Genomic DNA, 14,762 nt, shown 5'->3' with positions numbered 1-14,762 from the left:
TGCACAGTCCAACAAAAGTGCAGCACAAAGCCCTTAGTGAATGTGCCCCATTGTTTTTATTGTGAAATTGTTATGTTATGAAATCATGGAATATTTCACTCTCTCGCACTTTCTTTTATCCAAAGACACCCCTCCTCCTCTCCAGCGTAGCCGGACGGGCATACGTTTGTGTGAATTCTGCCTTATACTGGTAATATTAGCATCTATCTGCTTTTATACTGGTAATATTAGCATCTATCTGCACTTATACTGGTAATATCAGCATCTATCTGCACTTATACTGGTAATATTATCTTACACTTATACAACCAAGTTATGACATCCCTCATATGTATGCAATACAGTAATTGCAAGACTTTCTGTACAGGGGAGATTTATCAAATCCATGGCAACCAATCACAGCTCATCTTTTATTTGCCCACAGCTGTTAGTAAAATTAAAGCTGATGTCTGATTGGTTTTCATGGGTAACTAGAAGCACATTTTTACCCCAGACACTTCTGATATGAATACTTACATATTGGGGGAGTATTACATACTGTATACTCTGTGTATTTCTGTGATGACCCTCTTCGGTCACATTAGAAGGTCACATTTATGGGAGCCTACAGTATATGATCTCTCCAGAGTGGTCCTTCCTATCATATTGTAGTGAGAGGTGAACACTTTGTACTTATTAGTTACTGACTCCCCAGCTCCAATGGTCTCACGGGAGATAAACAACAAACCATGAACAGAGGTAGAGAGAAAACGCATCCTTGTTACAAGAATAACACACAACACACGTGTATATATGGATATAAAACCTTTTTAAATGTCCATTTTTATCTGAAGGTACAAAATAACCAACTTGAATCTCCATCTATAAAAATAGATGTGTAGATTCTTAATCCAGGAAGACCATGGCTGATGGTAGAGATGTATACAGCGCCACTGCCAATGTCCCCAGAAAGGGAGATAAATCTCCAATGTCATCTCCAGCTGTGACACATCTGTGCGGGGTCTGAAAAACAACAAGTTTCATAAAATTCAATAAAATTGTGAATGTAGAAGTGCGGGTATTTCTCATGAATTATGTGTCATTTGGATATGGGGTCATGGAATAGACCACAATGGTGCTTGGTGTATGCACTCGTATGGTCTACGGGTGTGTGTAGACATTTGTTTCATTCTACCCCCGTAACCTTTTGGGAAGAGCCATGACTCTGGTCTTTTCCTGTGTTTGGGATTCAATTGATCCCCTTAACATGTCCTTTTATATCATCTGGCCAAATGTGATGTTTTCAGATCCTATGGATAAGCTATTAAAGGTATTTCTGAGACTTATCAAATGGAGAAACGTAATCATTCTAATCATAGAGGTTATGAGATTGTAGGCTTTTGTGAGCAGGCCCATCACTCCTATTATTTCATATGACTATGTTATTACTGTGTAAATGTTTGCAGAATATTATGGCGCTATATAAATAAAGATGTATTATTATTCCGCTGTGTATAGCAGCTAAGCCCCGTTCACTTAAATGGGGATGAGATGTATAAAGGCCACGTGGTGAATAAACGTGTTGTCACTCCATCAGGCAGCGGATTGGTAGACTGTGGCGTGGCGTGATCTCAAATTTTTTGGTGGAGCAAACCAAAAAATTATATTTTACATCTTTTTTTATTTCATACATTTGGCTCAAATGGGTTTTCCAACAAAGCAAGTTATCTTGTGGATAGGGCCTAACTTACTAAGCGGTCTCTGGGATGGGACCCCCATGGATCACGAGAACGGAGCTCCAATGTACCCTCGACGGCCCCCATGTACAACCACCTGCCCCGCTGATCTCAGGGAGTTGACAAGGGGTGCGACGGGGGTACCACCAATTAGAAAGTTAGGCCCTATCCTGTGGATAGGGCCTTACTTGCTTCATGAGAAAACCCCTATAACTGTTGACAATTTTACTTTGTAGATACACTTACCCTTCTTGTGTTACGACTGATGTCTTGTTCTGCCGATAATGTCCACTGTCACTTGACTGTTGGGCTCAGTATCTTGCCATGCTGGTACTGGAGCGGGAACTTGTCCCACAGTTGGATGGTATTCCCTGAAAGAGAAGGAAGGGTATCTATCACTTCTGTATTTCTCTGTCCTCCATATTTGCCGTTTTCCTAATTTTTTTCCATCCTTTTTACATAAAAATGAGCATGCAGCAGGTTTGGAAATTTGTACCATGCTCTGAATTTACACAATCTACTTTCTGTATGTAGTGGATCTGCAGCAGATTTGTGATACAGAATCCACAGCACAATTTCATAGTGACTGTAACATCTGAACATGACCTAATACTTCAGCTTGGCCTGGAGGGACGTACTACCTACCTGTCCCCTGACATCCCACTGAATGTCTGTACGTTTACTTGTTCCCAATCTGCTGTAGATGAAGAACCTGATGGAGACAAAAATAGTGGCATTTAATGAAAAATGTATATTTAGTGTGGTCTATCTATTTTAGATTTTCAGCTGTCATTACCTGAACCATATTATACTTCCACATGATAACAGTCCTGCATGTTCATTCAATATAATAATGTAATCCCAAATAGTTATAAAATTAATGGGAGATGAAGGTCTTCTACTTCCAGACCTGTTACAACAACCAGAACTTTCTCCTGCTGTTATAATGCAGTCTCATACATACTGTAATGTGGGCTAAGAGCACATCAGTGTCCCCTACATCATTAGTGCCTCACTACTTCTTCAATGCCTGAGTTGGAAATAACTAAGAGGACAGAAAGTTAAGGAGAAATCCGGCGTCATAAATAAAGCAGCAGACGACTAAAATAATCCCATGGAAAAATAAAATGGTTTCTGACAAGCTTTTCTGATGAAGCAGAGGGGTTATGGTCCCAGCTTCTTCATAGTCTGGGATATAGTTAACTGTATATAAATAAGGTGTAATTGAAGTGTTATATGTGCTGTATGTGTGTTACATTAGAACTTTAGGATTAGATTCCACTTAATATGCAGAGCACTGGACTAGCTTGTGCCAGTTTAATTACAACGCAGGCAAATCCTAATATATCTGACACCTCTTGAAGCATCTTGTGAGCCTGAAAGTAGTTTTCCAATGAGATGGTGTAAAATGGAACTTTTTGTAGTAGATATTTAGGAGTGTCCTTTACAGCTACAATCACACCATGTTTTATTGATACCCTCAGTGCATAGGCCAGGACAGCTTCTGGTGTACAGGCTGAATGTACCTACAGTCACATACTGGTAGGTAGGGCATCCTTTATGCAAAGTATACACTCACCGGCCACTTTATTAGGTACACCATGCTAGTAACGGGTTGGACCCCTTTTGCCTTCAGAACTGCCTCCATGCTTCGTGGCATAGATACAACAAGGTGCTGGAAGCTCCTCAGAGATTTTGGTCCATATTGACATGATGGCATCACACAGTTGCCGCAGATTTGTCGGCTGCACATCCATGATGCGAATCTCCCGTTCCACCACATCCCAAAGATGCTCTATTGGATTGAGATCTGGTGACTGTGGAGGCCATTTGTGTCCAGTGACCTCATTGTCATGTTCAAGAAACCAGTCTGAGATGATTCCAGCTTTATGCCATGGCACATTATCCTGCTGAAAGTAGCCATCAGATGTTACAGGGTACATTGTGCTCATAAAGGGATGGACATGGTCAGCAACAATACTCAGGTAGGCTGTGGCGTTGTACCAAGGGGCCCAAAGAGTGCCAAGAAAATATTCCCCACACCATGACCCCACCATCACCAGCCTGAGCCGCTGATACAAGGCAGGATGGATCCATGACACCACCACCACCAGCCTGAACCGCTGATACAAGGCAGGATGGATCCATGCTTTCATGTTGTTGACGCCAAATTCTGACCCTACCATCCGAATGTCGCAGCAGAAATCGAGACTCATCAGACCAGGCAACGTTTTTCCAATCTTCTACTGTCCAATTTCAATGAGCTTGTGCAAATTGTAGCCTCAGTTTCCTGTTCTTAGCTGAAAGGAGTGTCACCCGGTGTGGTCTTCTGCTGCTGTAGCCCATCTGCCTCAAAGTTGGACGTACTGTGCGTTCAGAGATGCTCTTCTGCCTACCTTGGTTGTAACGGGTGGCGATTTGAGTCACTGTTGCCTTTCTATCAGCTCGAACCAGTCTGCCCATTCTCCTCTGACCTCTGGCATCAACAAGGCATTTCCGCCCACAGAACTGCCGCTCACTGGATGTTTTTTCTTTTTCGGACCATTCTCTGCAAACCCTAGAGATGGTTGTGCGTGAAAATCCCAATAGATCAGCAGTTTCTGAAATACTCAGACCAGCCCTTCTGGCACCAACAACCATGCCACGTTCAAAGGCCTCAAATCACCTTTCTCCCCCATACTGATGCTCGGTTTGAACTGCAGGAGATTGTCTTGACCATGTCTACATGCCTAAATGCACTGAGTTGCCGCCATGTGATTGGCTGATTAGAAATTAAGTGTTAACGAGCAGTTGGTGTACCTAATAAAGTGGCCAGTCAGTGTACGTTGCATCCTGCAGTAAACACAGGATGGAAAGATGCAGCAAGTTATGTCTTTCCATCTTGCTTAGTGATAAATACGTTCAGGGGAGACTGTCGCAGGCAATGGGGGATGAATTCAACGCTGTGCACCCCTTCCTGCCCTCCACTGACAGTATACTCAAACAGGACCACAGTTATGTTGCAGTCCATATAAGGACAGTAACATCACTGGGGTAATACCCTGAACATAACCACTCCTTCTCCCTCTTTCAGGGGAGGAACAGGACACCATGGGTCCTCCGCTATACGAAACTACAATGGATGTCAATGAAACCACAATAAACGTGGTGTGAATGTAGCCTTGGTCTGTTCCATTTGACATAAGTAGCAGAAAAATCTGCAGAAGTTGCTTTATTATCTTGCTAAATTACTTTGTAATATATTTATATATCTATGTGCTTAAAGTGTATATGTAATGTGTATATATGTGTATATTACATGTGTGTATTGTCTGTGTATACTCAATATACAGGCGGTCCCCTACTTAAGAACACCTGACTGACATACAACCCCTAGTTACAAACAGACCTCTGGATGTTGGTAAGTTACTGTACTTTAGCCCTGGGCTACAACAGCTTATGGTGCCTGTAATTAAGATTTATTGTTTATCCTGGTTCTTATGACAACCCAACATTTTTAAAATCCAATTGTCATAAAGACCAAAAAATTTTTGACTGGGGTTACAATAATAAAGTATACGGTTCCGACTTACATACAGATTCAACTTAAGAACAAACCTACAGAACCTATCTTATATGTAACCTGGGGACTGCCTGGTATATTTCCCTGGACCACCTATAGATACCTGCCGCCTCCTTAGACTCCTGTCCTCATTTCATATAAACAGACAATGAATATAACATAGAAATAACTTGGCTGGAAATGTTCACTTTTATGACATTGATGCTTTTTCAGTGGCTCCGTGAACGTTCAATATTAATTCTTTATTCTCTCAGATCTCGTCAGCGTTTGACACAATTGATTTCCTAGTTTTCACTGAGTCATCTTTGATTTCACGCCATTGTGTTAGAACGGATCGCTTCCTTCTTTAAAAAGCTTTAAAGTTGGATTAGCAGAATTTCTTCCGCTGAAAACTATAAATCTTCCCCAAGCTCCTGCGCTTCACCCTTACGTTATTATTCTCATTGTATACTTATGAGTGCTGAAGTTATAGTATGTGCATACTCCTACGCCATGGTGCTAATTCTACGCAACTATGGGGCACATTTTCTAAGAATGTGGGAAACTGCACTAAAACTGCTCTTCCCATGTATAATGTTCGGTTCGACACATTCATTAAGAAAGTGGGCCAGCAATGATGAATCTGTCGCTTCCCTGCACTGGCTCGACAGAGTTCTCTAACTTTTTTGTGGTGCACTTTTAACACAGTGCGTGCGACAGACTTTGCTTGTTAAAGGAAACCTACCATTTGATTTGATACATTATGAAGCAAACATACCTTGAGAATGCGGAAGCTACACTGACACTGATGCAGAATCATATCTTGGTTAATCCCTGAGCTGAGTGGTTTTGCTGAAAAACAATTAAAACATTCAGGACCTTGGGAAAGCTGGATTAGAATTGCTGTCTGGATCAACACTGAGCTTGTAATTACAAATGCAGGTTAGTCCAGCATGGCTAATCAACCTGAGCTGGATCACTCATACAGAGCAGCTGGGGGATGGTGCAGGAATTGATTATTCTGTCTGGCAGGGAGAACATTGATTGCATCATTCTCTCCTGCAGAGAAAAACTCACAGGCTAGGAGAAGCGCAGAACCAAGCACTGAAGCAGCCATAGAAGCCACAGAGCTTAATTATCATAATGTTATATCTGTTTTATCAGCAAAACCACTCAGCTCAGGGATTAACCAAGATATGATCCTGCATCAGTGTAGCTACAGCATTCTCAAGGTACATAATGCATCAAATCAAATGGTAGGTTTCCTTTAAATCAGGCGCACGGTCCGGTTGAGCGCCGGAACGGCCCCTATTTGTGTCGCATGGAGGCCAGCGCAGCTGTGCCACAAAAGGGTCACGTGCAACACAAATGTGGTGCAGACACTTCTTAAATACCTGTGCAAGCAGTTGACACCTAAAAGAATGTGCAAAGTCCGACAGAAAACTAGTTGTAGAACTATTTGTAAGAAGAGTGGGACCTATTGCACAGATAAAAATGGGTTCTCCCCCTTATGAAAATTTGCTCCCTAGTAGTATCATAAGTGAATAAACAAATATTTTAGATAATAGGTTGATAATAAGTTGTATAAAATATTATGGGTGAATGTTAAACACTGGGATTGCCATGACTTGATGAAACAGACAGGACGCCTTCTTCACCCCTAATCCTGTTACCTGGAGGAGCATTAGCCAGCAAGCTGTGACGAATCATCCTTTCTAGAGACTGAAGCCTCTGGTTCATATTCTCCAAAGCCGCGCTCTGTTCCTGCTGATTTGTTATCAGCATCATTAATGCCTGTGAACTGTCTGAACTTGAAGTATGGAGGCTCGTCCTGCGAAGGGAACAAAGCAAAAAAGGATCTTAGAAGCTCAGGCTTCATCTCTCATAGGAAACCTGGTGACCTTTCAGAGCTGTGCCATTTCAAGAAGAATACGAGGGTAAAAATAGTTCATGCTCGTGTTAGCGCCCACAAATGCATACAGCATGGAAAAATACAACCATTTTTTTATAGATAAATGTTATGGTGAAACATTTCCCACATCCTGTGCCATAGACATGTTGAGGGGCATTTATTAATTTTGGAGGAGGGTGGCGCTAGCACTGTTCTATAGATTTCAGTGGGATGTAAGTTTGTTGGGGCTTGACAAAGGTGTATTCACACCGAAATGTTGCCACACTTGAGATAACCCTCATCTTTGATACTGAAAATTGGAGTGCTGCCTTTCTTCCTGGACAGATAGATAGATAGAGCAGCACAGCTAACAATGGGTGCAGTAGCCGATGATCCCTTGACACGGATCCAAAATATAGAGTGAAGAGGTTGAAAGGGGTGAACCTTTATTGCATCAAAAGCGACGTTTCGGTGTCAATCTACACCTTTCTCAAGCATGCTTTTGATGGAATAAAGGTTCACCCCTTTCAACACAACCTGGAGTGTTGCCTCTTCACTTTCTATAGACAGATAGATATGAGATAGATAAATAGATAGATAGATAGATAGATAGATAGATAGATAGATAGATATGAGATAGATAGATAGATAGATATGAGATAGATATTAGATAGATACATGGATAGATATGAGATAGATAGGAGATAGATAGATAGATAGATAGATAGATAGATAGATAGATAGATAGATAGATATGAGATAGATGGATAGGAGATAGATAGATAGATAGATAGATAGATATGAGACAGATAGATAGATAGATAGATAGATAGATATGAGATAGATACATGGATAGATATGAGATAGGTAGATATGTATTAGATAGATAAATAGGATATAGATATATATGTATAGGATTTATAGATAGACATGAGATAGATAGGAGATAGATAGATAGATAGATAGATATGAGATAGATGGATAGGAGATAGATAGATAGATAGATATGAGATAGATAGATAGATATGAGATAGATAGATAGATAGATAGATATGAGACAGATAGATATGAGATAGATAGATAGATAGATAGATATGAGATAGATACATGGATAGATATGAGATAGGTAGATATGTATTAGATAGATAAATAGGATATAGATATATATGTATAGGATTTATAGATAGACATGAGATAGATAGATATGTACAGGATAGATTGATGAATGTGAGTGTGTGTGCATTTGCAGACTCCTCTCCATCTTTAAGCTCTTCTCTGTGATACGTCTGCATTGTACTTTGAAGCGACTCATCTTTACAGATGCGGTTGGTTGGATTATATATTTAAGGATTAGAAATCTTCTGCTTTGTGTCTTACAATTATTCTGAGCTTCACTGCAGGAAACAAGTCATTTTCTTTGCATTAAAACTTCATGCTGTGGAGAAATTCCTCCCCAGAGCCGCGCTCATCACGAGGGGTGGTAGAAAGTGACGTACCTCTGCAGGCCATTGGTCGGATGCAGTTTGGAAATGGATTTCGTGTTACCATGGCTACTCCTCTTTTTCTGCTGGATGCCCGACAACTCGCTCTTTATTTTCTCTTCTTTCACAATCTGCACCAGTTCCCCTAATTCATCCTGTAGGAGAAAAAAAAAGAAGAAAGTAGGTTGTTGCGGTGACCGGGCACTCGAGAAAATTCTGAATACATTAGTGAGACGGAAAGAAGCCTCATGCATTTTTCAGTAGGACATTCCCACCAGAGCATCACAGAGACATGATGAAGAAGAATATTTCATAGTATTAAGACTTAAACGCCTAAGGGGGCGCGAGACGGAGCCTCTGTTCTGGGCACAACACAGATATTCACAGTCACTAGATAACTTCCTAATAGAAATAAAGCAATGTCATTTAGGATCCTCGATGGGAACATATGTGCTAAGCAGATCAAATTCATTTGCTAAACCGTGAAAAATGACAATACCGGACTCGCACACGGAGCAGCCATGGAGCTATAACAACTTACAGCATCATGTTCTAAGAACTTACAGAATGCTCCAAGCACAACTACATTCTGTAAACTACAGATACTGTAGGTTTAAAGGGTAACTAAACCTGCAACAAAATGTTATAAATGAAGAGAGAGCAGATAATAGCTATAAACTTTGTAATAGACAACCAGGCAGTCCCCGGGTTACGTACAAGGTTCTGTAGGCTTGTTCAGAAGTCAAATTTCTATGCAAGTCAGAACTGTATATTTTATCATTGTAACTCCAGACAAAATTCTTTCGGTCTCTTTGACAAATGGATTTTTAAACTTTTGGGTCGTCATAAGAACCAGAATTAACAATAAATCTTAAATACACAACTTTGATAAATCTCACAGCTGATCGTTGTAGCCTGAGACTAAGGTACAGTAGTTTACCAACATCCAGAGAGCCGTTGGCAACTAGGGGTTGTCTGTAGGTTGGGTGTTCTTAAGTCTGCGACTGCCTGTATTATAGAAATATGTGTATGTGTTCTTCTTTTCATTTGCCTTTCTTCCTCATTATAACAGTTTGTGTAAATCAGCTTTTTTGTTCTATATCCACTGAAAGCTGAAAGATAAGGCGAAGCTGATAAGTGAAGTGTCTAATTGTCAGGCTTAGAGGTTGTGGATCCTCTGAACCACTGCGGGCGATGACACAAGCCACTACCTGGGACCGGAGTCGAAGTGGCACCCGGTTTTCATCAGAGCCCGCCACAAAGCGTGTTGGACTTACTGCGGCGTGGTACCACCAGTTGATTCCACAGTGGCAACCAAGATGAGGTACAGAAAAGGCAAGCAAACTAGTAACCGGAGACAGGCAGAAGGTCAGGACGGGCAGCACAGGATCGGAGTTGGAGACGTAGCAACAAGTCAGGGCAGGCGGCAAAGGAGCGAAGTCAGAAACGGAACCAGTTTCACAACAGGAATTCACAGGCATAAACACAGCTTTCTCTAGGGCTCTAGGCAAACAGATCCGACAGGGGCCACAGGAAGAGGCAGGGTTATATAGTATACCTGAAAATGGCCAGCGTCAATTAGTGGCGAGCTGGCCCTTTAAATCTGCTGAAGCCCGCGTGCGCGCACCCTAGGAGTCGGGAACGGGCACACACAGCCAAGGAGGATGGAGCAGCTGGTGGGACTGAAGAGGAGGGAGCAGGAGCCGGGACCCGTAAGTTGTGCGTGCGTCGCGCTGGCGGGGGACGAAAGGCACGGGTGAGCCCACGAGTTTTTCATTAACTAACTTTTTTGTCTGAGGGAGACTGAAATCTAAAGGCTTACAGATACATTGCTACCCGCAGGAGAAAGAAGCAGAACAAGAGCCTAGGGAAGCTGGTTTACTTAAAGTAATAAATTACAATGCTTATTATTATCACTTGTTCTATTCATTTCTGACATACAAATAAAATTTGCATCCAAGGTTTAGTTACTCTTTTTGACACTATTGCTTTAAAGGCAGGAATATATAAATGTGACATCAACTCAACTTTAGAGAAGGGAGGGAAGGACAGCAATCCGATTCCTGCACGATAGTTCATGTAGTTTGGTGCTCGCAGCAGAAGATCCTGGTACATGAATCTTTACTTCAGAACATCGATGGAGGGAGCCACAGCACGCGAAAGTTTCCAAAAGTATAAAGGCTTTATTTAAGGCATAGAATACGCGACGTTTCGATTCGCAATGAATCTTTTTCAATGCTTGAAAAAGATTCATTGCGAATCGAAACGTCGCGTATTCTATGCCTTAAATAAAGCCTTTATACTTTTGGAAACTTTCGCGTGCTGTGGCTCCCTCCATCAACTCAACTTTGTTTTGTCCTGTTTACATGAAAACACATTGGGGCTTATTTACTAAGGGTACCGCGGAACGCACTTTAGTCGGATATTCCGATGTTTTCGGATTTGCGCTGCTGGGACAGGCATTTAGAGGGGGATTTTGGCGCACGCGATCCTATTGTGGTGCGGCTGCGCTGGCTTTCATGCGACACAAATGGGGGGGGGGCTCGGACGATCCAACTAATTCGGACAAACTGCGGGATTTAACTTGAAAATTGTGTCGCATACAATGCACTTACATGCACCGGTAGGAAGATGGTGACCTTGGGGAAGCAACACATTCAGGAAATCGGGCGTACGATCTTATTGAGTCGCGGCACAGTGAATTGTGCATTCAGGAAATCCTCCGGACCGGGTTAGTAAATGTGCCGCATTGTGCTCAACCCCGATAAATGGAACCATATATACGGGCTCTCTCACTTCTTGAATATCATTTCAAACTACAATGTGTAAACACAGCCTCTAAGAAACATGATCTGGTAGGTGTTTACCTGCTTCACAACATACTGGTAGTGGTTTACGCGGTCAATGTCTGCTGACAGGTTCCCTTTCCAGGTCCTCATGCACATGGTTATATTATATCTGTACATTCTGCGGGTACCGATCAGTTCTGTCCCTGTTGAGTGCGGCCATATAGAAATCAGTGTAGATTACTATTAGTGACATTACTTGCTTAGTTTGCAGGGCTGTTAATTATCGGCCGCTCCCTGCTCCAAGCCAAGGCCTATTTTAATGATTACATCAGAAATTAATTGGCAAATTGTGAATGAGAGAACAAAACTGAGCAGCAAAAATCAAGTGTGATTTAGAGATAAAGTGGGAAAGGGCCCGGCTTGTGAATCTTAATTAGCGCATAAAAGAAATTAATTATGTTCCCGGATTGTAACTTCCAAATCGCTTGAAGGAGGAAAACTTTACATTATATTCCATCCTAACAATCTGTGCATGGACACTGTGTGAATGTCACTTGCTCAGTTAGGGGTGTATAAGGCACTGTCAAACACTGAGAGGGAGGTGGAAGTGCACCCCGAACTTCATGACCACGCCCATAGTGCACTGAAGTTTTCATATGCTCATAACTAAACATAAAGATCTCTCATCTTCTTTCACCTCATGGTTGAACTGAACTCACAGTTCTAAATCTTTGCTTGCTGCTGGTAGAGACAAAAGTAAACCTGCGCTGGTAATGTGACGGGACCCACAGGAAGAAAACACATACATGTACTGCTGTGTTACAACTAGACCTAACATTGACCTGGTGACATAAGTGAGATAAGCTGAAGTTCACCTGATGCCTGTGTGGCTAACCTGGGAAAAGAAATTAATTTGAACAGTTAAAAAGTATCTGCCGTTCTGATGTAGATGTTCTTTTTCCAGGATCAACACAGAAGGACATGGATTGAGTTATCATATGCTTAACGCTACATTCACACACACAAGTATTGGGGACGTATATAAGGCCGACATATATACGCCGTATATACGTTCCCCATACACCGCAATAGCCTCACGGCGCCGTACGGGAGCGGTACAGTGCAGCACACATGCGGCACCATACCGTTCCGTAGCCGGGAGTAAGATAGGACATGTCCTATCTTTCAACGGAATTCAGCACCGTGCCCTTTGTTACTCTATGGAGAGGGGCAGGGGCGAGCGGCGCTCTCCCCCTCCTCCTCTCCCCGGCGCCGATGTATGAGGTGTATGGAGGTGAGTACAGCTTTCTTTTTAAAAAAACTTACCTCCCCAGCCCGCCTGCTAGTTTTTTAAGAGTCGGACAACCCTTTTAATAAAGTGTCAATTGGGGAAACATTGGAATCATTGAAACTGGAGCTGAGCTGCCATGGCCCTGTAAACAAGGACCGCAGCACGGGACAACCCCTTTAATTGTATCCCCCTGAAGTCTATATTTAGAGGAGTAGGACATTTGCTCTAGGTCTCTGGTTATACGGTAACTAACTGCTGGGTCATGCAGTTCTTCACTCGCTGGGAATCCACATATCACATACATTATAGGATTACACTGCACCAGCACAAATGGGGTAAGAAAATCATGTCACCCATGGTTTGGCTCATGATCAGAAGTTAATTAAAGTCTCTTTGAAGTGTGATTTAAATAATCTCCACGGCGTACACAATCAGCAGAGATTTCACCATGTTGTTTCCCAGATTCGCTGCGTGTCGAATGCTTTCATCTTCCCGTACAACCCATCTCCCTCGTGCTAAATGAAAACTTTGGTCTCACTCATTTTATTCATCCTGTGTGGCGGCTCATACAACGCATGACAAGAGCAACTCCAAGTGATAAGAAAATTGGGAAATACTGTTCAATCACATTTGGTGTCATATAAGACAAGATTTATGAGAGGTGAGAAGTGACCCGGCACAATTTACAAGAATACAGGACATAAGACTCTTTTGGCCTAGGCCCCAGATGTTCCTGAGTCAATGGGACAATTATACTGTGTGGCCTAAATTCTACTCAATCTGCAACTTCATGACACAGATAAAGTGGAGCTGCCGGCTCCCTGCTCCACCATACAAACTCTGTCACTACATGGAAGGGGGATAGGAATTATATATATATATATATATACAGAGTGGGGGCCATAATGGGAGTCATAATATGTGTGGGGGACACAATAATGGTCTTTCTTAGATGTCAGAGCTGCAGTAAGAGGTGAAGGAGCAATGATAAGGGGCTTATCATAAAGTGTGTGGGCTATTTTTAAGGGTGAGGGCTACAATCAGGGCAACATACTGAGGGTGTGGGACCCACATTGGGGGGCATTATATAGGGTAGGGATCACAATAAGTTAAATTTTACACATTGTGGACCAGGATATGTGTCATTTTTCAGCACGCTACACTAGGGTGCAGTTTTTTTTGTGTCACTAGTATATCAGGGGAGCTCTCTGTAAAGCACTATTACTGAGGTGCACTGTGTTAGCCTAAATACATGCAAACATACTTTATTTGTTTCAACAGCTTGCACCATATCTTATGGCTTCACAGACAAGACCACAGTTTATACTGCACATTATGGAGCAGGTGCTATTCTCACCCATGCTTGCAACTCGGGCAGTCATTTTCTATAGCCATTGTTATTTCTATATGTGTGGGGGGGGGCTCACCCGGCGATGACATAGGAGCTGTATTAACGGATCATCGTTTGCTCCCTGTGAAAGGTGCATGTTCTAGCGCAGGAAGGCTTAGGGGTAGCTGCAGGATGGAACTGCTAGAGGACCAAGATGGATGGGACAATGCAAAAGTAACAATTATAAGATGTGGCAAACTCATTTTGATCATTGATACTTGAATGCTCATTGATGTACTTATATTTGCATTGTAAAATGTAAAATCAATAAACAAAGTTTAAAAAAAAAAAGATGTGGCAATCTCCATTTGAAGGACATGTAGCTGGAAGAAGACACATGGTGATGGTGGTCCTAAAGAAGATTCAGAATCAGAACAAGCACAATCCCAGGAAACCTAACCTGCGGACAGTGGCTCATGTGCAAGGTCACAGGGCCCAAATGTGAATGTCCAGCAAATGGCTGTGGCAAAAACAACTTTGTATTGAAATATTGTACATTCTTGAGTAGAGATGAGCGGACCCGCAGCGCCGAACCTGAACTGGCTCTACTGGTCTCTATTCTTAAGTAAAATGAAAGGCATAAACTGTAGCTTTTTATATACTATACAGGCGGTCCCCTAATTAAGAACACCCGAACTTACAGATGACCCCTAGTTACAAACGG

The 14,762-nt window shown here is 42.1% G+C and overlaps 1 protein-coding gene across 4 annotated transcripts in view; it reads right to left on the bottom strand.

Annotated features, from left to right (window-relative positions):
- Positions 1-809: 809 nt before the first annotated feature.
- LOC140132432 (uncharacterized) overlaps positions 810-14,762 on the bottom strand; it is a 118,269-nt gene continuing 104,316 nt past the window's right edge. For all 4 annotated transcript variants that reach the window (XM_072151208.1, XM_072151209.1, XM_072151205.1 and 1 more), the window contains 5 exons: positions 8,644-8,783; positions 6,930-7,087; positions 2,361-2,427; positions 1,962-2,086; positions 810-1,002 (listed from right to left, as the gene is read on the bottom strand). In XM_072151208.1, the coding sequence (XP_072007309.1) occupies positions 1,972-2,086; positions 2,361-2,427; positions 6,930-7,087; positions 8,644-8,783 (480 nt within the window). In that variant the 3' untranslated portion in view covers positions 810-1,002; positions 1,962-1,971. The remainder of the gene's footprint in view (positions 1,003-1,961; positions 2,087-2,360; positions 2,428-6,929; positions 7,088-8,643; positions 8,784-14,762) is intronic.

The sequence above is a fragment of the Engystomops pustulosus genome, chromosome 5, assembly GCF_040894005.1.
Source record: "Engystomops pustulosus chromosome 5, aEngPut4.maternal, whole genome shotgun sequence".
NCBI lineage: Eukaryota > Metazoa > Chordata > Amphibia > Anura > Leptodactylidae > Engystomops > Engystomops pustulosus.
Note: the sequence above shows the minus strand (reverse complement) of the source record. Positions and strands in the feature narration are given on the sequence as shown.